The 24,348-nt window shown below is 39.8% G+C and overlaps 1 protein-coding gene across 7 annotated transcripts in view; it reads right to left on the bottom strand.

The window, feature by feature from the left end:
* FAM131B (family with sequence similarity 131 member B) overlaps positions 1-24,348 on the bottom strand; it is a 62,775-nt gene that overhangs the window by 6,753 nt on the left and 31,674 nt on the right. The window contains exons 1-9 of one of the 7 annotated variants that reach the window (XM_042809841.1): positions 19,393-19,482; positions 18,018-18,127; positions 16,437-16,472; positions 16,053-16,097; positions 14,157-14,261; positions 13,882-13,975; positions 13,090-13,287; positions 12,614-12,757; positions 4,406-12,193 (exon numbers count right to left, since the gene is read on the bottom strand). In XM_042809841.1, coding sequence (XP_042665775.1) covers positions 11,649-12,193; positions 12,614-12,757; positions 13,090-13,287; positions 13,882-13,975; positions 14,157-14,261; positions 16,053-16,097; positions 16,437-16,472; positions 18,018-18,127; positions 19,393-19,417 — 1,302 coding nt within the window. In that variant the 5' untranslated portion in view covers positions 19,418-19,482 and the 3' untranslated portion in view covers positions 4,406-11,648. Of the gene's footprint in view, positions 1-4,405; positions 12,194-12,613; positions 12,758-13,089; positions 13,297-13,881; positions 13,976-14,156; positions 14,262-16,052; positions 16,098-16,436; positions 16,473-18,017; positions 18,128-19,392; positions 19,483-24,348 lie in introns of those variants that run through there. The other 6 variants (XR_006167300.1, XR_006167301.1, XM_042809837.1 and 3 more) reach the window with 6 other exon arrangements.

Below are 24,348 nucleotides of genomic sequence, written 5' to 3'. Positions count from 1 at the left end.
GTTGCATAGGAAAGTGTCCAGGCAGGCACTGAATATCTCCAGAGAAGGAGATTCCACAACCTCTATGGGCAGCCTGATTCAGTGCTCTATTACGCTCAAAGTAGAGAAGGTCTTCCTCATATTTGTATGGAACTCCCTGTGTTGTAGTTTTTGCCCATTGCCCTTATCCTGTCACTTAACACCACTGAAAAGAGCCCAGGCCAATGAGATCCTGATCTTTAGGTATTTATAAGCAGTAATGAAATCCCTTCAGTCTTCTCCACGCTGAAGAGTCCCACGTCTCCTAGCCTTTCTTCATATAGGAGATGTTCCAGCCATCTTTGTGATCATCTGCTGGACTCTGTTCAGTAGTTCCTTATTTTTATTGAACTGAGGAGCCCAGAACTGGACACAGCACTCCAGATGTGGCCTCACCAGGGCACAGTAGAGGGGGACAATAACCTCAACCTGCTGGCCACTCTTTTGATGCATGTTTTGATGCATCTCAGGATACTGTTGGCGTTCTTGGCCAGAGCGGCACACTGCTGGCTCATCACTCCATCTGCCTTTCCAAATCCTGTGTTTGCAGTAGCAGACAGGTCTGTAATTGGGTTGCCTGTGTTACGAGTCAAATCTCCCCTCTTCAGCTTGTTGGAAGTCAGTAAGACCTGATGCAGCCTCATTGTGCTAGGGACAATACTGTGAATATTCACTGGGATTAGCATGCTGACTAATGAAACCAGTCCTAGACAAACCTACTAGTTTGAGCACTGGGCTTTCAGATGTGCCTTTGCTCTTATCCAAGCAGTTTTGGTGTGCTGCTTGTGCAAACCTCTTGTACTCCATAGTAAAACTAGTTACTGAGACACATCCAGCCAACTTAAAAGACTGGACCTGATATAGAGAACAAAAGATGCTGAGGAAAAGTCCAGTAGCAAATTTATAAAATAAACAACTTAGAAGGAAATGCTTCTAGAGCATCTACATGAATTGCTTGCTTTATGCAAACTGCAATCTAAAAGCTGTTATATTTGGGTGTTCAGTGAATAGTTACATATTTATTTTAAAGGACAGATGATAAAATACGAAACCTACGTAAGTGGTGGTAAGAATTAAAGTCACACATACTCAAATTAGAAACTTCACAATTATTCTGCACAGCAAAAAATGCAAAATACAGCAATAAGAAGCTTATGAGAAATATAGTTGTGAAAAAAAAAATTCCTTTTGCCACCCTCAGATTTCTATTGTGCACTTAAACAAATAGGCTTTGGGAAAAGAAAACAAAGAAAAAAGAAGAAAAAAAAAAAAGGGGGTGGGGGGGTTGTGGAGGGGGAAGGATGTTGTGGAATGGTTGGATTATGACCAAATGTGTCACAGAATTTGATTTATTTAAACTGAAAAACTAAAACAAACAAAAAAAAAACCCTCTGGCAGCTTGGAGCCATGCCCACTACCCTGGGGAGCCTGCTCCAGGGCCTGGCCACTCTGGGCCAAACAAACCACAGCACCTTAGCTGCTTGTCCAGACCCTTCACCATCTTTATACCCCTTCTTTGAACACTCTCTAGTAGTTTTACTTCTTTCCTATATGGTGGTGCTCATATTTGCACACAGTGCTCAAGGTGAGGCTGCACACGAGCAGAGTGGGACGACCTCTTTCCTCACCTGGCTGGCAGTGCTGGGTCTGATGCACCCAAGGTTGTGGTTGGCTCTTTTAGCTGCCAGGGTACACTGCTGATTCAGATTCAACTTGCTGTCAGCTTCTTGACCCACAGTCTGTAAAGATAGCCAGGGTTGCTCCATCCTAGGTGCAGAATGCAGCACTTGCTCTCATCAACTTCATGTGGTTGGTAATTGCCCAGCCTTCCAATTTGTTAAGGCCTCTCTACACTCAAGGGAGTCCATGGCTCCTCCCTAATAGTATTATCTACAAAATTACTTAGTATTGCTTTGAGTCCTACATCCAAGTCACTTATGAAAGTATTAAAGAGCCCTGCAGAACTCCACTAGTGACTCAGACACCAGCCTGACATAACTTAATTTACTACAATCCTTTGAGACTGACCCGTCAGCGAGCTGTTCCATCTATCATATTATGTATTTGTCTATCTGTACACTGGACATGTTGTCCAGACGGATGCCATGAAAGATATTATCAAAATCTTTGCTGAAATTCAAAATGATTACATCAACTGGCTTCCCTTGGTCAACTAAGTGGGTAAGCTAGTCATAAAAAGGAAATTCAGTTCATTAAACAGCACTTTCCCCTTGTGAACCCATGTTGGCTGTGACCAGTGACTACACTGTCTTCCAGGTGTTTCCAATAACTTTCAGAATAACCTTCTCTATAATTTTGCCAGGCACTGGAAGTGAGACCGACAGGCCTATAATTACCCAGGTACTCTTTATCGCCCTACTTGAATACTGAGACAATATATGCCAGCTTTCAGTTCACTGGGTACTCTCCAGATCCCCAAGATTGTTGAAAAATAATAGAGAGAGAGGTCACACTGACATTGGTGAGCTCCTGGAGTACCTTGGGATGAATCCCAGTGGGCCCCACAGGCTTATAGATATCCAGCCAGAGCAGCAAATCCTATTCAGGTTCAAGGTTGGATAGAAGTTTATCATGATCACAATCCTCCAACGCAGGGCTCCAGCAATCCCAGAGCCAAAGACTAAGGCAAAGATGGCATTAAACTTCTCTGCATCCCTATTTGTGAGGTGATCATCCTCACCAAGTAGCAGACCAGTTTTATCTCTGATACTCCTTTTGCTGTTAACTTATGGCACAGAAGCCACGAACTTTCTGAAGCATTATTCATGGAAAATACCCTCATAGCTGGCAAAATGCAGAGCCAGTGAGGTGTACAGCCCTTTTTATTTACTCTTTTCATTACTGACTTGGAAAATATATGGGATAACAGTAAGACAGTAAGATGTGAGAAACACAGAGCAAATTTGCCATCTAGTCTACAAAGAGGAATAAGAAGACAGTGTGGATGAGACACTGGGACAGACACCACAGAGTGAAGATCATGCTGGGGCTCAGAAGCTAAATCCAGAGGATAAGTACTTAACTGAGGGATAAATCTAGACTTGTATGATGATAAAAGAGTTCTGATAGGTGAAGCACTCAGTAGTTGCACATCATCTTTGTAGCATCATCTTAAATTAAGAAAACAATTTTCCTATATTTAACGTACCATTTCTAAGCTCAGGAGACATGTTCTTTTTCCAGGGGCTCAAGTGCAATAACTGATTTCACTCAGTACTCTGCATTTAGATGACAATTTAGATGCCATCTGGAGGAAAAAAAAAAAAAAAAAAAAAAAAAAAGGAAAAAAAAGGAAAAAAAAGGAAAAAAACCCCACAATAACAACCAAACAAAACACAGAAAGTAAATACTAGGATACTAGGGGACTTGCAGGACTGGAGGAAAAAAATATAAGGAGTTAAATTAAATCACAATTAACTAAATGAATATATTTATGCAGACACATATACCAATAATGGGTGCCTACTACCTATCTAATAGGCAAAGGTACATAAAATGGGAGGAAATTAATTTTAAACAGAAGACAGAAAGCAAAGATCACCTAAAAATTCCTTATTACAGATTAGAGTATGCCTTAAACGGGGCAAGTGACACTGCTTAGACCCTGAGAGAATCAATGGAAGAAACACAAGTAAATATCTTCATGTTGAAATAAGTATCTTTCATGTGTAGAACTTAGAATTCTCATACAATCCACAAAGTGCTACTGGATTTGGCCTAACGTCTCAAAACCCTTTAAGAAGAGGCAGACAATACAAGAATACTGGCATTTCAGAAATGCTCCTTTCTCTCTGGATTAACCAATTCCCCCAACCTGTCATCAGACAGCAGTCTGAAAAGTGCCAATTTAAAAGTAAAATATGAAACCACAGTGTTGCTATTCACGATCAGTGCCTGTGCCACCCCAGAATCAGACACCTCTTTATGCCCCATCCTACCCCACTGCTGTGAATCTTCTGTCCAACTGCAGTAGGTGTGTCAGCGTATCACTAATACCAGGATAAGACTTACACATCTCATGTGAAAAATGCCCTTACAGTGTAACAGGAAAACTCACTCTGCTAAACTAGAAGATCCTGTCAATGTGATTGTATCATCGTATTTGTCACAGTGGCCAAGAATTTGTTTCAAGGTAACCACAGACACACATGAGATTTTAACCCTGTGTAGCAGAACATGCGATGTTCTTATATTCTCAGCAAGAAACAGTATATGATGGTCTACTCTAGGGAGTTTCTTCAAGCCATGTGGACTCTTTCCAAGGTTTTCCATCAGACAGTCTAATTGAGACCCACCCCCTTTCCTGAGATCATCCTTCCTCAGACGCAACTCCCCTGTCCCACAGAAATAAAACACTTCCACCAGCCAGGATGGCAAGACCACATTCTGTTTAATAACAACTCCATAAAGGACTGTACATGCTATTTTGAGCTACCTCCCCTATGTGGTTGCTGCCACATACAGGCATGGAGGTGTATAATGCCATACAGTTTCCTAAGTCTATATGTAGTGTGTGTACATGTATGTATGTGTATGTATGTATTTGTATATGTGTGCATTTATATATATATATATATATATCTTCGTAGAAGTGTTACCTCATAAGTCACATTATCAAAACATGCGAAGTATATTCAACAAAACTTTTCAGGCAAACATGTTTTGGAGCTGGAAGACCAAAGGCAAATAAATCATCGTTAAGGGCTAGGTAGGGATGAAAGCTTACAATAGTGGACCTCTTCCTCTTTTCGTTTTACTTCCATTCATTCCATACTTTCCCACCAAACATTAATGCATCTCTGTAAACACTAATTTGAAAGAATACAAATAATCACCATGCAGCCTTCCCCTACAGAAAATGTGTACAGACTGGTCTTAAAATTGCTTTGCTGCAACTTCCATTGTCCCATATGCTCGTGATAAAGCAGTTTCAGAAACTAAGAATACAATAACTGGAGCCCCAAACCTTTACTTACTTTTAAACATGCTCCAGGAATGCATTCCCCGTGACACCCCAGAGTCCCATCAACCACCCTTGCATCTCCCAGATCCTCAGTCTGGACCCTCCTATATATGAAAAGAGATAAATTATGTTCCCTGCGAAATTACTTCTGAGTTCCTACCATGTTGTCTAGGGATTCTCAGAGACCTCCAATAATCCACAATATCCACAAACCAGAGAAGAGAAAATGAAGCCAAACAAGAATATATGCCTGCGAAAGAGCTTTTGGCTTGCTACATTGCTCACATGCAATATCCAAAAAGAAGTGAAGCCCACCTGCATTTGCCCCATGGAAGCTCAGCAGAGCTTTAGAAAAGGGTTCCTAACCTTTTAACCTCCAACATATCACTGGAGTTCCATGCCTAATGAAAATGAATCCAGCAAACTAGTAAATATGTACTAGATGATTTTATCTCATTACAAGTAAATCTTCATTCACATATTCTTGTTTCCAACATGGAGAAAATCCATTTTAGATGTTTTTGTCTGACTAGCACGGACATTTGCTCCCTTAGGGAAAAGCAGAAACAAGACCAGCACATGCAAAACATCCCCAATAAAAACAGATAACATTCTTTTTACAGAACACTGCAACTCCTCTAGAAGACAGCAGCTACCACTCATCAGTACATAAGTTCTTTGACATCTGCACTGAGAGACTTCTTACTTGAACAAGTTTTCGTAACTTTAAGAACCAAGTCTCCACAGTTTTAGTAAACATACTCTTTCTCAGAGTCCTGGACTGACTAATTTTTTCCAATTCCAGCATTGTGTATCTGCACTGACAAAAAACAAAACAAAACAAAACAAAAACCAATCCACCACCTTTTTCTCTTGGTCCATCTTATGGACCAACAACAGACATTTATAGAGCTTCTCTTGATTACCAAAGAGAAGATACCACTTTTTTTCCCTATTTTGGGAAAAAAAGTAAATAGACCCTTATGTTGTAATGCAGGTCTCCTGTGTCCATTTCTTAACATAATAACTATCTGTCCTCTTTCCCACCCCAGTTAATTCTTGCTCAGGCTTCTAGATGCATTCTGAGATGAAGAAAGACATTGCTCTGACACAGGTGTCAAGTTTTACTCTTCTGTTCCTGTGCAGATTCACTACTATTTAGTCTGCTAAACAACTGTCATACAGAAGAGGCACCTGATGTTGACTTTGCAGCCTGCATTCATATTTGAGACTGTGCTTTAATGACTGTAGGCTGTGCTACACATACGTTTAGTTCTAATAGGCACTACTTTGCTAACATGTTCCCTGTTTATTTTTTCCTTCCCTGAGCCATGGCATAGCAATCTTTCCCTGTCAGATTACTACAGGGGAGCGGAATCAAATTCACAATGAATCTGTTACTTATATTTTTCTAGTTTTAAGCTGGTGTTGCTGATAATCTCGGTATTGGAATGGGTTTCATTTCTATTTCCTTTCTTGTTCTTCTTTTTGGGGAAAAAAAAAAAAAGAGAAAAGAAAAAAAAAGTCAAACAATTAGTTTAAGGGAAATGGTGATTTGTTTATAGAGTTGCCTGAACAACAAACAAGGGATATTCCATCCAGAAAAAAATGTTTCACCAAGTGAAGCAATTAAAATTGCTGAAACTCTTTTTTTAATAGGGAACTGAGTTCATTTTCATTGGTGCCAGTTCCTGAGCAGCCAAATGAATGTTAATACTCATGCTTCTTAGGCAGCAGAAGCATACAGTTGTTGGAGAGGAAAGGCAGGAAGCATGACAGCTTCCTTTGGCAGCTTAGACTTGTCATGGAGATACAATTTCAAAATGGACTTTCACAGTTTACCTAACCTGATATAAATGCCAGATGCTGAGAATAATGCTCATTCTCCATCTGCTCACAGCTGTTCCCTCTTCCCTTTTGCAGTAGAGTATAAAGGTTTGTTGTGGGGTCAGCTGTCTATCAGTATCTGCACAAGGGCTGTGGGAGGTGAGTACAATCAGGGCAGAGGGCTGCTTCCTTCACAGCATCTCACCGTTTTATCATCTTAAAGTTATGGTTAAATTCTGTTCTCTGCTTCAACCTTACCATGAAAGATGATTTAAAGTCTTAAAGGGGTAAGAGAGAAAAGGGAAGTGGGTGACTTGTCAGCGGTTTCCCAGAAGTTGCTGATTTAGAAGCACAGAAACTGAAGAAGCAGATTGACTTCTCCATCCCAGAGTGTGAGGTAATGGGGTTGAAGAAAACTCAAAAAGCTTGTGAAGAGTGCTTAAAATGTGTCTATAAAGAAAAAATTATGTAAGCTTCTCTTGTATGGTTCTTGCCTTTAAGGTTTGGACCAAACAAGCAAAATTGTTGAGTCGCTGTAATCCCAGGGCCCTGAATGGAAGGAACTCATCCTGTGAAACACAGCAGGGTCTGTAGATCTCATATGACTGAACTGGATGGGTGCGGTCCAGAGCTGCCTAAACAGGGGCACTCCATTGTATCTTAGGTAAAGTAAATAAGATCTGCCCTCCCTCTAAGTCATAAGACAACAGGAACAGGAGCACTAGCATTATGTCATTTCTGATGCCATCACTGAAAAGAAGCAAGGGAACAATTAAGCAATAATCTGACATTCATCAAATTACATCAATGGTCATAAAGGGAAGATTAACAGCTGCTAGGAAGGTAGAGGCCCAAACCAATGACTTAGTAGTTCTAAGGTGCCTCGCTTTCCTAGCTACTTTCTTTGATCAAGGCTTTAGCACAGAATATTCATGTACCACTTAGTAATTCCCTACATCCCCCTCAACATGTAAGTGAGCCAGAAACTATGCCTTAGAGATGAAACATGCTCATCTCCGATGTTCTGAGGTAGTCACTTTTCATGCATTATTAGGGCAGCCCAAAGCTGCTGGTTCCAGCACTTGTTCCAAATCTTAATATAACAAATCTGCCAAGATTTTGCCAATCTGATGTTCTTATTTCTCCCCCACTCCATTTTCTGAGTTTAAATCAAGCAGTATAATTGATCAAAAATAAGCAACCCTGACAATAGATCAGGTATACTCAGCTTACATTTCCTTACTATTTTCAGCCTCACTGTTCAATCTGCACTCTGAGCACTTGGCTGGACACTGTACAATTCATCCACCCTCACCAGGATAAAGAACTGGAAGCCAAATTTTGCTCACAGAGCACCTGTGCCTTCCATATGCTTCAATAGGTAACTATATAATGATGGCTTTTTTGGAAAATGTGCTTTAGGTTCCAGGTAACTCTCTCTGATAGAGGATACACACAAGCAGCAAGCATATTACATAAGAAAAGGCCAGGTTATACAAACCTTTCATGTGTATTCAAATCACCTTCCCAGTTCAGCTCTGGATGCTTACTCAAGTAGCAAGTGATTATGGGTGGCCTGCTATCTCCAGTCAAGTTCCTTTCAATTAGAGAAGCAGATACATTTATCATCTGGATTGTGGAGAGGTTGTGAAAAATAGCCTTTTTCATCTTTCAGAAATAGGCTGGAATTTCATTCACAGACAGTCATGACCTTTATGAAAAAACTTTATAGAGTGTCGTAAGCTTTAAAGTTTTCACAAAGTACTCCTCAAACTCATTAGACTGCACAAAGAATGAGTCTATCTACACATTTCTAGAGATCAGGTTATGAAATTATACAGCATATATCCTATTCAACAGTCTAGAAAACTCTAGATAGGTTTTCCCTCACTATTGAAATCCACAGAATTTTCCATAAGTCCAATTCTTGTTTTTTTCACATTTTTCCCTATGTGGATATTTCCCTGTCATTCCCTCGCATGGAGGAAAATGCACATCTTTTAGACACTGATTATATGCCTTATTAAATACCACAGTATAAAAAAAAAGAAAAAAGCCATAGACAATATGACCCACTTGTCTCAGTCACATAGACAACATGGAAAGATAATCTGAAGCTTCTCTGAAACACTGTGAACCACCCGTATTAGTTCTGGAGAGGCATATGAGAAAAAAGCAACAAACCACTCAAATCTTCTCCCACAAAGAAACTTCCCAGACTATTCTGTTTCCCTGAAGGTTTGGTTTTTTTTTTAGGAAGTAACAAAAGACTAACACTTCCTCATTTGTCCTCTGCTGAGGTACCCTTGGCACTTGCACTGTCCCCTGCTCTGGTTAGTGTGATTTCCTGGCACTGATCCACAACTAGATCAAAGCCAGTTCAGGAAAATGAGCTAGCAGAGACCCTGAAAGAACTGTTAACAAGTGCTGCTGCCCAAGGGAAGTTAGCACTTGAATGTGTAAACATCTGCACAGAGAAATTGAAAGTCCATCATTCAGGAGAAGAGCTACTTCCTATGACAGATTTAAGAAAGCCCAAGGAAATTGACTAAAAAAAAGGGTCACAAAAGTTTTTATCTCTTACCTACACCAAATTATCAATCTTACTTAAAAATCCCAGAGGTCTTTTCCTTTAGAAGAACAACAGAGAGGGAAGACATCCTCTTGAAATGGTCAGGGCTGGAAAGACCTGGGAGTTCTTAGACTTCCCTCTTCATACAGCTGCCAATGTGAGAGAAAGCTGAGTGGGATAAAGTTTTACCTGAGAGTCCCATTTGTATTTTTCATAACTCCTGGACATAGGCTACTTTGCTTGCCAGGAGCTGTCTGAACTCTGACGTCTGATGATGCTATTTTGGTCACATTTCACTCTCCTTAGACATTCTTGATGAGTCTAAAGCTGAATCAGGAAGTGAGCACGTATCATTCTCCTGTAATCCAAAAATACAAGCCTGAAGAGGAATAGACAAACACTTGATGAATTGAACAGAGTAGATATGAATCAGAGAAAGTAGGAAGTGATGCCCCTAGCACAGTATGGCAGCGTCCAGGCAAATTCCTCCCTCTAGCTCATCAGATCTAGTATCCCATCTAAACCCATGCTTTGCTGATGCTTCATTCCTAGAGATATTGCAATTAAAACTCAACATGTGTAATTTCCACTGTTCTGTTCAGCCCTCTAGCAAAATCAATAGCCTTGTACAATTTTTTTTCTTTTATTTCTGTTCCCATTTGTTTCCTGGTGAAAGCTTAAGAGAAGACAGTTTTTTAGTTACCTTACAAAGTCCTTTCCCTTCAAAAGGAGGTCCATAGAAACACAGTGAGGAACTGTGAGAGACCAAATTCCCACCAGTCAACAAACTGTAATTTTTTTAACATAAAAAAGAAAGAAAAAAAAACCAGAACCCCAAAAAATAGAAAAAATTTGTAAAATCAGCTTTCTCCACTCCTAAAAAAAGAGCAGAGATGGGGCAAAAGAAACAGACCAAGCTTTGACTGTTATTTACATTGTCTGAAGGTAGGAAAACAAAAGAAAAAAAAAATATATAATCAAGGAGAAGAAAGAAATAGGAAGAAACTTTGTCTCTAGCCCCTTTCCTCCATCTGTGTTTGGCACTGCAGAAGGAGTGGCAGAAATGGGAAAGGTGCAGTATTTATAATAAGTAACGACGGGAGAACAGGCCTTCACCACTACTAACTGCTTTTTTAGGAACACTTAAACAGCAATATAAAAAGTTTTTTTTAAAAAAAGCAACAACTGAAAATTCCAGTGTAAACTGGAAATCTGTGATCTCATAGCTGTACATGCTATTCCTGGATCTGCAGACTCTCTTGGTCTGCCAATGTTGCTGGCAAAGGAAAAGACATAAGGATGCTGCAGCAGCACCAAGATGGACATGTTCTCAAGCCCCCCACAAGAGTCAGCTCTTGGTGACTGACTCAGTAGCTGACAAAGTCCTTTCTACTGGTATTCGGTGCCCAATGCCAAAAGGACACAGCATTCCTGCCAGCTCCTGGGAGGATAGAAATGTCAAAGAGAGAAACAAATAAATTAAAGACTACAAAGAAACCAAAGCGTGAGTATCTCAGAGCAGGGTTAGATACATATCTGCACTCATTCCTCCATGCCACAGTACAGCCATGCACACAGAGCCAGGCCATCTGTACTGCAGCACAGCCCATGCCCATGGAGCGCAGTCTGTATCCACTGAGCCTACAATTTCATATCAAGGTGCTATTGAGGATCTGGTTACACAGTGAATCCTTCATCTCAGTACAGTCTGTATTGAATACAGCCTTATTCTCTGTAGCAGCCACAATCACTATACTAGTGCAATCTATATTTGTAAAGCCATATCTTCATTTTAAAACAGTCTATATTCATATATTCTATTAAAAACATCATGTCCACAAAGCAATATCCATTCTGCCAGAATGGATTTTAGCCACAAAGCCACTCCCTATATCAAGCCTATTGCATCAGCCATATCCCTATACCAGAATAGTTTGAATCCAGAGCCAAGACTTTGTATTTAAAAGATTTAGAAATGATTTACCAATCCAGATCTCTCCAAGCACCTCAGGTGCATTGCTCAGAGCAATGAAAATTGAAAATATGTGTCCATTGTAGAGGGAAAGAAGAGGTCTTTGTGTGTCAATCACTTTGAGATTTTCCTCTTGTTTAAAAAAATAATTAAACGTCAGAAACTGAAAGTGTGTCTGCTTGGAAGTATGGGGAGCTGGAGAGAATAATCCCTGTCATTTCATTCCTTGCCACCCCACTCTTTTTTCAGCAGTGATGAGAATTTCACAAAAACCATTAGTTGTTTGTTTCTCCCTCTTCCTCATCAAAAGACTGCACCCCAGAAGAGGTAACATCAGAGACTTTGCGGCTCAGCGCAGCATGTTCCATCTCCTCTCGAGGAGACAGTGATTCCAGGTCCCGGCATACTACATCATCTTCCTCTGGAGAGGGCTTCTTGTTTAGGAGAGGAGCCTTCTCCAGCCGTGGGTTCCCATTATCCTCAAGGTGGTCCTCCATGTAAGTGCTGGATTCAGCGCCACTTCCACCCTGCGCAGTCTGCAGAGGCCACACATGGACCAGCCCCGTGCTCTGGATGAAGTTTTGCTCCTGCTGCTGTTGCTGCAGCTGTTGCTGCTGGAGAAGGCTGCTCTGAATCAAAATACTTTCCTGAAGGTTTGTCTGCGATTCATCAAAATTCTGGCCTAAGTAGGAGCCAGTTGCAGGGGAAGCAATGAGGGACTGATCGCTGGTCTCCCAGGCATCAGATGAACCTAAGCAATACATGCCCTGTGAGACGTAGGAATGAGGCCAGCTATCATACTGCGTCTGGGCCATGTGCTCTGCAGGAAAAGAAGGGAAACAAAACATAGTTAGACAATGTAGACCAAGCTGGTTCATTCAGATAGCTTGGGTGTCTGTACATAGTACTGTATAGGGCAACATGGATAAATCCTTTACAGGGGAGGAGAGCAAAGATGAAAGGCAGTTCTAAGCAGCAGGCATATGAACCTCATTACATCCACAAGAGACTGCAAGAGTTGGTGGCTTTCCAGTCGTGTCCAACAAGCCAAAGAAATTGGGCTTTGGAGCCTCTCTGTTAATGTTAGATTCCTTGGATAGCAAACAGGTGATTGCTTTCTTTGATTTCAGCCCTTGAATTTGAGGCTACAGTACGAAAAAGGACAAGTGGAAAGAGAGTAACACAATACCAAGACTGAAAGAGAGGTTTTTCAAGATTAGCAAGAGGTGCTGGAGCTCACCTTGGCTCTCCATTAGTTCCTGATAATTCTCAGAGTAGTTGCCCGCTGGATTCTCCTGATTTGAGTTTACACTCACATCCTCACCATCCATGGAGGACCAGGCCATGAGAGTCGCCTCTGATATAGCAAATTGCTCCATCACTCCTGTGCCAAAGGAGACACGGACAGAGAGCAGAAATGTGTGAACATCTTCATCTCTTATCCCCCTTTTTAACCGCATCTCCTGGTTCCACTGCTCCATTCTAGTTCTACTTCAGCAATGCCCATCACTCACAATTGGCTCTTGCCCTCCCCACTTTGCATTCCACTGGGAATATTCTAATCACAGTCTCTCATCTCCATCTGCCATATGAACCACCCAGAGTTTCTCCTGAGTATGTTTATCAGGTTTCTGCACATTATATCAGGGATTCTGCTCTGGAACATCCCAACTAACCCAATTCTCATGCAAAAAAAAAAAAAAAAATCAGAGCTACCTGCAAGGAACCGGGCCTCCTTTTCGCCGTCACTCAGGTCTGAGTAGGCATCAGCATCTTTGCGTGCCGTCTCATGCGTATGTTGCTGCTGCTGGCTGTTACCTTTACCCCAACCTTGCCATTCAATCATGTGAGCCACACGGCCTTGGCCCATAGCCGTTGGCTTTGTGACATGGTCCTTCATGCTGCGGGATATCCCTAAGGGACCAGACATTAGAAAACAAGGAAGGGCTATTACACAGTTCCAGAGCTGTCTGCCACGCTGTTTTTCTCTCTTGGAAGTGAGATTTCTCCTCTCCTTTCCTGACTAGGTTCAGGCCTTGGGTTGGGTGGGCTGGGATGTATCCCACCTTTCACTGTATCCCTCTCCAGGAGAGTTTCTCCACCTTTTCTTGGACTAGTTCTCAGGGGGGAAAGAGAAACCCCAAATATGAAAGGCCATTTCCTTCCTTGCCTAGAATCCATTTAGAACAGAGTTGAGCATGAGTGGTGAAACCTGGAAGTGAACAAACTAAGAAACAGAAAATGGGGTTAAACCCAAGACAGTTTGAGGGAATACAAATGAAGATGTCAGAGCTGGGGTGCATGGTGAGAAGCAAAATTTGCTCTTTGAAAGTGCAACAGCTAAGAGATTTATATATCTAGAACTGTGGTCGTGGAACTACTCTAAGGCCTAGAGTACGCATGAGTCAGAAGAGAGCAGTTGGGAAAGCAACAGGGAGCTATGGGAAGAGGCAGAAAGGCTTGTGGAGAGAAGCTGCCAAAGATAAACCCAAGTTTTAAGGACCTCACCAGAGAAAGATGATTTAGCCAAAGCCCCAATCCCATAAGCATTGGAGTTACGTTTCAGCTTGGGGAGGATGGAGGTTGTATCTTCCATGGAGAGCTGAAAAGAAAGAATATGAAGAAATGATATACAGGAAGGAGAATATAAAGTGAATGGAAATCAGTTCAACAATTTCAGAAGGTATGGGAAAGATGAAGAGCAGAAGCAAGCAATAAAAAGACAACAAAACAGAGGATGGAAAAATTAGAGGCTATTTAACTAATATTAGATATTGCATAACTGTGGTACTGAATGAGGTAAGGCCAGTGGCAAAGGCAGAATCAGGCTGTGAGAAGCCTCCCTTCGGCTGCTTCCAATCCTCCATGGACATGCTGCCCTGTTCCAGCTCTTTATTTGAAAGGCAATGCATGGTTGATGGACAATTCAGGAAGCTTACAATGGAGAGCTGACAATGTGATAAACAAAACACACAAATATGCATCACATCACAGATATTATTTCATGCACTGGTTTCAGTATTTACTTCTTCTTGTATACATAGTTTACATAGTCTTAAAAATGAATGTGACTTTATCAGTGTATTCTTCATTCATTCTAGCATAGAAATGAGATCTACAATTTTACTAAATTTCCTTTACTCTCTTCTCTGTGTTCATCATCAGTCTCTGAATAACAAGTACAGGCAGCAGTCACAAATATCACAGAACACAATCTCTCAAGATGAATCCAATAGTCTCCTCTTAGAGATGCTGGGCATTGCATTTGAGATTATATTTTCATAAGGGCTAAACAAGCATTGCTTCTGCTCTTCATTTCAAGTCCATCATGTTCATACTGGGCATCCAAGCACAAATACATTCAAAAGTAGTGACCATGATGGGAAATTTTAAATCCTGACACAAAGCAACTGTTCAGTCACAGGCACAGGCCTCAAGAAAACTGAGAGGTGCAGTAAGTAAGCAGTAAAGTACTTAGAGGCAAAGAAAAGTAATGTAAAGATACTGAACTGCATGTAATCTCTGCCAATTGCTAAGCTAAGAAAGGTAAGTTTCTCTGAAAAGTGAGTATAAATGCAGTAGTTGAGGCATCCTGTAACTTTGCAGCCACACGTGTGTGTGTAACACATGAGCTGAAGCTATCAGGAAGTGAAGGAAGAAGAGTAAAAATTGAGAGGTGTAGTGGAGAACATAGTCCTTTGTTTCATGATCCATCTCTTTTGATGGTAAAGCTGGTTAAAGAATGTCAGGCTATGCTAATTCTGGTCATTCCATCCTAGGTTCATTATCTGCCCATTTGTTTCAAAATGAGCCACCTCATGAAAATGAACTAGAATAGAAAGTATCTGCAGGTGGTCTCTACCACTCCAAGGCTGGACAGCTATGGCATGAAGGCAAGAACGAAAAGAAAGAGAGGGAAACTCATAAGCCAGTTTTGACATCAAGATATACAGAACGTATACAGAATTACACCGAGCAAGAGAAAGAGGCACTTTGAGAAATCAGAGTGCCATGGATTCAGAGTGGGTTGGAAAAATCAGAAATTGCAAATAAGGAAATTGTCTTCTATTATCTTTAAGGAAACATGGCTATGTGTACCTTGCTTTCAGCTAGGCAGAAGGGCAGTGAGGAAAAATCTGACAAATTTATTCTGGACAGTTACTGCAATGCACTGCAATTTTCCCACAAACATTTTCTCTAGCTGAGCCTAGGCAAAAGTCCCAAGCTATAAGTGCCACAATGAATGAGCTGTCAGTAGAATGAGGATTGGTTAAAAAACTACATCCCCTCGTTATTAAGTGACTTAAGTGCTCTCAAATCACAGAAAACTTTTTAAACTTTTGAAAGCATCAGGATTTTGAAAATGCTTACACTACCAAAAATGCATCCCTAATTCTACCTTTCGAAGTATCAAACTATCAAAGCTAACCTATTTGAACACCTTTTTTAATCTACTAGAGCAGAATATTTTGGTAGCAATAATAAACACTATTCCCTTTTCAGGATGCTGGTTTTATATTAGTGGGGGAAAAAAAAAACATGTTTTTTTTATGGTGTAGGTATTAAGAGCAACAGGGAACATATATTATTAAAATATTTGCTTGTTTCTTCTTCTACTTGTTAACTGAAGTTAACTGGTTCTGACCGTTTCCCTCAGGGGACAGTAAAAATTGCCTTACTTCTGTATACAGCTGAAAATGATAAAATACACTTCCTACAAACTCCTGAAAAAGATCAAATGATGCTCTAATTAAAGACTACGGGTTTTTAAAACACGCTAGGTATACTTCCCTTTTTATCTAACAGCGTCCAGAAATCTCACAAAGAGAACATCAGAAATGACACATATTTGTCTCAAAAGGAGAAAGGCAAGATAATGGCCAGATCTAAATACCCGCCAGACAGCAAAAGCAAACAAAATTTCAGCAGCATCCTGTGAATCTTAAACAACGCTCAGAATTTCAGTTAAGACTTTCAAAACATGTTTCCATGTCATGTTTCCATCATCACTGCCACTATATCCTATGACTAGAAATGTGAACAGTAGTATGGCACACACTCACATTGATACCATCCCAGGAGAAATCTGTCCGTGTTTGCTGAAGAAAGCAAAAAAGGACATTGTGTTAGTGAAACAAACAAGCTGCAAATTGTCATGCACCTCTCTAGTAGTTAGTGATAATTAACAGCCTCTATTTTACCTGGGGAATTAAACAATGTGTCTTTCAATCTGGCTTCATTCATAGAATAGAATCATAGAATCACTCAGGTTGGAAAAGACCTTAAAGATCACCAAGTCCAACCGCAACCTAACCGTACTACCTTAACTTTAACAACCTGCTGCTAAATCACATCCCCGAGCACCACATCCAGACTGGTTCCTTGCTGTTGATTGTGGTGTCTGTAGTGCCATGGTGCTTGAAGGTATACAAGTAAACATGATGATAAACAGTCTAAGGGAGAGAGAAATACGAACACCTTTTGCTAAGACTCCCCTTCTAACTTCTTTGCTAAATAACCAACACTGGCAACCTTGTGTGGGTGGTGCATCCCTCCGAGGCTAACACAAGGAGGAGCCACACTACCTATGTATTTTTAGCATAATATAACAAGTTACAGACTGATTTTCTCCAGAAATTATTTTCTCTTGTAATCTTTCAGTTTGTCCACTCTGATCCAGTTTTTATTTGCAAACCAGATCCATTTTCCTTACCAGTCAGTACAGTAGCAATTCATAGTGCATTTCCCTCAGCTGGGAGGGCTCACATCTCAACATCTTGGTTTTGTGATGTGAGCACGCAGGAAGATTTAGATGAATAAATTTTAGTCATAATAACTATTCCTACGAACATAAATGATCCATGAGATAGAGTTCATGTTCAATGAGTTATAGATCTGTGTTAAACTTCAACTGAGTTTTCCATACAAGGTTGTGCCCCACAATTTCTATCAGGATTTCATAAAACTCCCAGTTTCTTAGAGCTGCGTTCCAGTGTAATAAGGAAATAAAATACCTACATGCTGGCACTTCATCAGATTATCTAAACTGTATGTTATTTATGAACATTATCTGTGATTTTCAAAATGTTATTTGTTTGAAACAGTTTAATATTTTTACTAATCATGACTGCCTGCCCTGAACCTTACCGAGCTGAAAATTCAGGTACCTAAGCTGCACTAATTCAGAACAGGAAATGAGTCAGACATTGAGGTACTAAATGGTAAATCAACTGGCAGTGAATTACTAGTGAATAAATTCCTAAATATCAAAATGGAGACAAACACATTTCTTCAAAACATGGTATGGCTGTAGAGCCATGGTGTTGAGCATTTTAGTAAATCCATCATTCAAGGAATGCAGACCTACAGGTTTGCCACAACTGCCACAGTTTTATTCATATTCTATCTACCCCAGTTGTCAGTGGTTAAAAGTACTTTCATTTGCAACTCTTACTCACTCTAGATAATCTATACAGAATGACTCAACTCTATTCTAAACAAACCAAACTGCATCCTTGGGTGTGTATTAACACTCTTGTCCTCTCCGAGATGATCCCAGTGATGCACAGCACACATTTCTGAACACAGAAGGAACTGAAATTTTTCAATCTCCTTGGATAAGTGTATCTGGGGCAAGCACTCACCTCAGTAGAAGGACGATGGAAGCTGCTGCCATGTAGTGAACTGGTGCTGTCCATATTGATTTGGTCCACATCTTTCAGTCCCTTCCAGTCTACTGCAATCACCTCGTTTCCTGTGGGAACACATCAAGTCAGGCTTCCAATCGTCTCTACAATGCATTTTAGCATTCTTAAGTCAAGTCAGTTTAGCATACAGGAGAATCACTGACCTTAAGACAACAGTAGCCTTAAACCAGACCTGATTTTAATCAGATCGCCTGTACATCACCAACTACTGCATTTCACACAAATGTCCTCATGTGAAGTCAAGTCATTTGTGTTGTTCTTAAGCAGAATGTAAGCTTGGCTAAACCATAGCTCCCCAAAATAAAAGAATCTAGTCATGATGTCTGACTGAGAAATAACCAATTCTTTTTGATATCCTGTTTCATTATTAAGCTTTCGTCACTTAAAAAGGTGTTTCTCCTCTCTAGTTTGAATTGGTTTGGCTTCAGTTTAGAGGCGCTGTCCCTACTTTGCCTTTCTCAGCAAGATTAAAGAGTTTTTTAATACCTGTCATTGCATTTCAGAAAAGTTATTCATTCACTTGATTTTCTTCTTGATAAATTAAACAGACTGAGATCCTTAGGTTTCTTATTGTATAGCATCTTTCCATCTCTCTGCATCTTTTTTTAAAAAGACATTTTTTAGTTCTTCAAAACACAGACATGAAAGAGTGCACAGTACTGCAGGACTGCTTGCATCCATTCTGCTGAAGGTAAAAATGACTAACCCATTGTATCAAAAACTTGCAGCAGATTCTCACGTTCAGCTGTTGGTTCACTGTGATCCCTGTGCTTTCTGCACAGCTTTCTAAGATTTTTAACCATTCAAAGGCAGTCTGTGCTGCCTGATCTTAGAGGCACTTTAATATAACTTAAAAGATCAAATTAAAATAAATATTAATAATATAAAATTAATAAAATTGAAAGAATAAAGACAAAAAAATTACTATAGACTTAATTTTAATATAAGTGAAACTAAATCTGAGTAGTAACACACTTCAAGTAGCCAAGGAAAAAAGATTTCTCCATATGACTGCTCTGTCCATTTGGCTATCCACTGATCTTTTTATTGCACCATCCTTAAACTCTGTTTAAAAATATTTTATTCCCTTATCCATGTCATGGAGTAGAAGACCGTGTTACATTTAAAACTGAGCTTTTGGAAATCTAGAAAGAAGGACAGCTCCTACAATGATAATCGATTCCTGGATCAATTGAGCAATCTCTATTCTATTTAAAATAGATGCTTGTGGATGTGAATGGTGCTATTTTCGACAGCTTTCAACTTTTTAGTTGATCTTTGCTTGCTTCACCACAGATGCATGAAGACCCACTTGCTTGTCCTAGCAGCTCTGGCATGCCTACACTGGTTCGCCACCACCAGATCTTCTGACAGGCAAGAGGTGTTGTGCAATCCCCTTCCCTACGCAGGCCTGTAAGAAGCATGGAGAAGCCTGAGGCACACTCATTAGCTAAATTCAAAATGCAAAAATATTAATTTGGTATGTTAAAAAAGGATAAGCATGGTGAGCCAAAAACCAGCAGAAAGCAAATGTTACTTGATTTAGCGACCACAACACCTCGCATCTCATCACTTTCTAATGTGTAAGATCTGTCTTTCTAAGAGAATCAAATCATATTTTCCCCATCACACTCGAATTATGTTTCTCTTTATCAGGATAATTGGAATTGAGTGCTTTAATAGTATCCCCCATGTGCTACTGACTAGGCTGAACAAAGCAAAAGCTATTCAGAAAACTTAAAAGAAAAAAACATTCCTGTACCGTCTGCTACAAAGCTGTGCATCAGAGGTCAGACCCAAACAGATTTCAGGAGGAGGCAGGATTTGGCTATAATGAACACAACTACTCTTCAATGCTGTGATCACCTCGACTAATTTTCTTAGCAAGTACATGCATGTATTTGTCTTTACTGAGTTCCCTTACTTATTTCTAATTGCAATTACTATTAACCATGATCAATTCATGTGCTACAACTGTACAATTTTGTGTTAAATTCTGATCAGTTTATTTAGCTTCAGACTGCAGGCATACTTCTTTGCAGGGCATGTTAGAATGTGTGATAAAAGCCCATCTGCACACCCACAAAGGAGCACAGAGAGACAAGGTCAGAACAGAGAGCCCAAATAGAGCGCCTGAACGTTACTGAAAATGAAGTTGGACTTGTTGGTGAGGGATCTGTACCAGCATTTGGCTGGGGCTGCAGCCTTGAAGGCTTATATGTCTGGGTGCCAGCAACTGTAGATACCAGGATCCAGACACAGCCACTGCATAGACTGTGCAGCCCAGCTGAACGTGGGCAGGAGAAGCTGAGGAATCAACAGAGGTGCGTGAGAGTCTGACAGCAGAGTCAGGAGTAGGAGTGAGAGCCCACCTCTGCTTGCTGGGACCAGGTTGCCTCTTCTTGTGGAGGCAGATTGCTTCTTTGCTCCATCAGCACCCCGTCTGTCACACAGAAGGGGAGGCTTGGGGCTGTCCTGCTGCAGAGATGATGTACGCAGTCAGCGATGCTGGAGAAGCAGGAGACACTACCACTACGGAGCAAAAGGCAGCAATGCAAAAGCCTTCATTACAGGCTTTAAACAGCAGTGCCAAGGCTGTTTTATCTCCACTTATCCTCAGTCTCACTCCTGTACGTTCAGCTGTTGTTGAGTACAGTGCTGCGGTGCGACTGCAAATCTCGACATCCTGGCATACAGTTCAAAACGGGCTGCAGTGCTGTTCTGAAACCGTACCACAAAGAGACCTCAAACACAGAGAGACCAACCTCAGGGAGTCAGGTGCTCAGTAGATGTGACTTAACGGTCTCAAAGTTTGGCACAGACACTCAATTTTTTTATCTCAGTATTGCTAATACACTGATGATTTCCATGAAGTTTTAGACTGTGGAAAATATTATTCTGGCAGATGGTGGCATCAAGTAGTTGAACTGAATTATCATCAAACTATTATTTGTCTCAAAGTCCATGCTTGCTCTGTAGTAGTAGAAGTAAAAGCCCATAAAATGTATTTATAGATTGAATAATTATTGAAAATTCTTGGTCCAAACAGTTTCACAGATACTAAGAAAGATTTTAGGAGAGAATACCTCTTTAATATCTACAAAATGTTTTGCAAGGCAAAAATATATAAATATCTGCTCAAGTGTTACAACATCACACACTGTGGTAGAAAAGGAAATCTCTGGACTCTAATTGGCGTTGAGCCTGGGGCAATGTTACTTCCACTTACTGAAAGTAGGAAAAGTTTAGCAGTGGGTTTTTTTTTCAATTCTGCTAGAAACAGCCAGAGCAACATTAATACATAGACATGAAAAATCCAGTTCTGCTCTGACAGATGGAAGGAAAGAAACAGAAAATCTGGAAGAGACGTGGACAGCAAAGTAGGAAAAGGGAAACTAAAAGTAGCACATTATAATGAGTACAGTTTTTATCTGACCTCATCAACATCTTTCTCCCTTCAGTTAGTACGTTTCTCTGTTGTAACAGTGCTTTTCTTCTCCAAAATGTTTCCTTTTCTCTTATCCACCTTCCATTTCATCTTAATGTCTAATTCATTTGTAAACCTATCACCAGTCACCTCTACAGACACAATTTGCTTCTCTTCACGTAGAGCTGATGAACATTTTTAAGTATAAAGGGGTCACAAAGCTAATTTTTAAAGTGGGATTTTTACAAACACATGCAACTGATTTCTTGTGAAAACGTCCTGAAGGAAGGTAAAGCAACATAATACAGTTTCTGAGGGCTTTTTTTTTTTTTTTGTACAATCCACATAGAAAGCACAGAGAGGGATTTTGTATTTCCTTGCACATTTTAAAGATTTTTTTTTTTTTTAACTTCTTTTAGATTTTTATAACATCATAAATTCTGTCACCTTCTAAGACACAATAGATGACTGATGAACGAGCAGGAAGCTAACTATATGAAACAGTGAGATAAAACCAACACAGCTGAACTTTATAAATATATTAAGCCACACTGTTTACAAATCATAGCTCCTATGTATTTTTAACACAAATTTAATGAAAAAAACTCTGGCAGACACTTATCAGAAAAAGATGTATCCATGACAACTGAAGAAATGTTTCTACTCTAAGTCCTTAGGGGGGAAGATATCCCTCTAGTCTTTATACTATTGGTTAGGTAAAAATCAAGAACCAGTTTTAAGTCAGGCCTTTCAAAATAAGAAATATGAAAAAAAAATACGGAAAACACATGAAAAAGAGTTGGGGAAGGAGAATATCAGGACATGTTTCCTCCCCTTTTTTTTTTTTTTTTTTTTTTTTTTAAATATAGTAACTGTCATCTCAAAAATTAGAAAATGTGAGCATTAGGATTCTCAAGAAATATGAAATAGTGACCATCTTTATGAACACATTGGAAAACTCCAGGAGTCCATCTGCATGTCAATATCCCACCCTGCTAATCTGATTTATTTATTTACTTATGGTAATTTTAGAGCTCATTTTGGCGCATACTTTGGAATTCTACAGAGATGAAAAATTTTCAGGGTGCATTTTCAGTTTCTTTCCATTTCTGCAATAATAGGAAGTTCACCTAGCTTTAAATGACTTATCTGTCATAATGTTAACAAGTCCGTCTTTTCTGGGTTTCTGCTTGATATTCTCTCAGTTTTACTTCACTGATACTGTATGTGTGCCTGTATTCTGTTCATTTAACAAGGTACTTGCTTGAATCAGGCATCTGCATCTATGCAAAAGCCTTTAATAAACTGTTTTGCTGCAACTTCTGTGATGGATGCTCAAGATCTTCTTTAATCTGTCTTCTATATTTTGTTTTGTACTAAATAGGACACAACAGTTTTAGAGTCCTAAATGCTGTTTTCTTCCAACATGCTGGTTATGAAGATGCATGCCCTATACCAAACATGATTTGTGTCAATTGTTTTCTGATGTGTTATGTCAATTAACATAAGAAACTTAATAATTAAACTGAATTTTCAGCACTGTTATTATCCACTGTCAGCAAACTGCCCCCTCTTTCTTGAGTTTTACTTTCTTCAGAGAGCAGAAACATTATCATTCTATATTGGTAGGCATTGTTAATGTTGGTAAATGGTAAATTATTCTTTTCCATTCCCTTATTTTCCCTGAATAACTAAGAAAACAACAAATGTAATTGCAGTAATTATGAGCAGCCTTTGGTTCTTTCCAAGATACCAATTTTCATGATACTCATGGGATTGTAATATCTTTGTCAAACAGAACATCATCACAACCTATCAAATATGGTTGAAATGAATGAAGTGGAAGCTACTGGGAAGGGCCAGTAGATGCATAGATAGTATAGCTTCAAAGAAATCTTTTTCATTCCTACTTGCTTTCCAGAAAGCCACTCAGAGATAGCTAAACACTGAGGAAAAGAATAAGCCTCTGTGTCAGGTGAAGCATCCCAGAGATGAACCTGAGATGAAAGCATTCAAATTCTCCTACGTCAAGACCAAAAATCAACCTGAGTTATTTGTATGATTGTTTGAACGTGGATAAAAAAACAGAAATTAGTTAGCTACTGTTTGCTTTTTCAGAGTGTAACTAGAAACTGAACCACTTGCAGCATATGAATAGAAAAATGCCTGTTTTCATGGATGAAAGCGAGCTAAAGTGCCCATCAGGACATCTTGGTCTCCACAAAACAGATGTCTTGGAAATTTCTGGCCAAAAATGAAAACACCTATATTTCTGATATAGCTATAAGACTAGGAATCAGGCATGCAGTTATCAGGCTCTCTTGTTTGGACTTAGGCAATTTAAATTATTTCCAAGATCTGTTTCTCTGGCCCATGACTATTCTAACACTTTCTACAGGTAGATCTCTTTTTAGAGCTGTATAGGATATAACGGAGGATATATTAATGAACAAAATGAATAGACCAACATTTTCCTTCTTGACTAGAAATGCTTTCAAACCAGTGCTAAAGGTTACTGCACATCATGTCCTTGCAACTAAAAAGAGCTGAACATAGTCTAATGTTAGACACGGATAGTTCTGCTCTGAGAAGCAGTCATGTCACTTAAGCCAAGGAAGTACTGCAAAATGAAACACATCCAATTAACGCAACAGCAACAAAAAATCTCAAAGCCCTGTCTGTCTCATTTGCAGAACAAGTATCAGTCAGCGTGAACAGAAGCAATGGATTTATCCTCATTCTTCAGAGCTTCTCTGAAGTGCAAAGAATGTGTCCCCAGGGGCCTCATTCAGCACAGTAAGTATGGAAACATCAATATGAACTGAGGTAGCAGACGTTTTT

This window comes from Centrocercus urophasianus, unplaced genomic scaffold (assembly GCF_019232065.1).
Source record: "Centrocercus urophasianus isolate 14NV4802_14NV808 unplaced genomic scaffold, USGS_Curo_1.0 seq_12, whole genome shotgun sequence".
NCBI lineage: Eukaryota > Metazoa > Chordata > Aves > Galliformes > Phasianidae > Centrocercus > Centrocercus urophasianus.
This window is presented reverse-complemented; position numbering and strand designations above follow the sequence as displayed.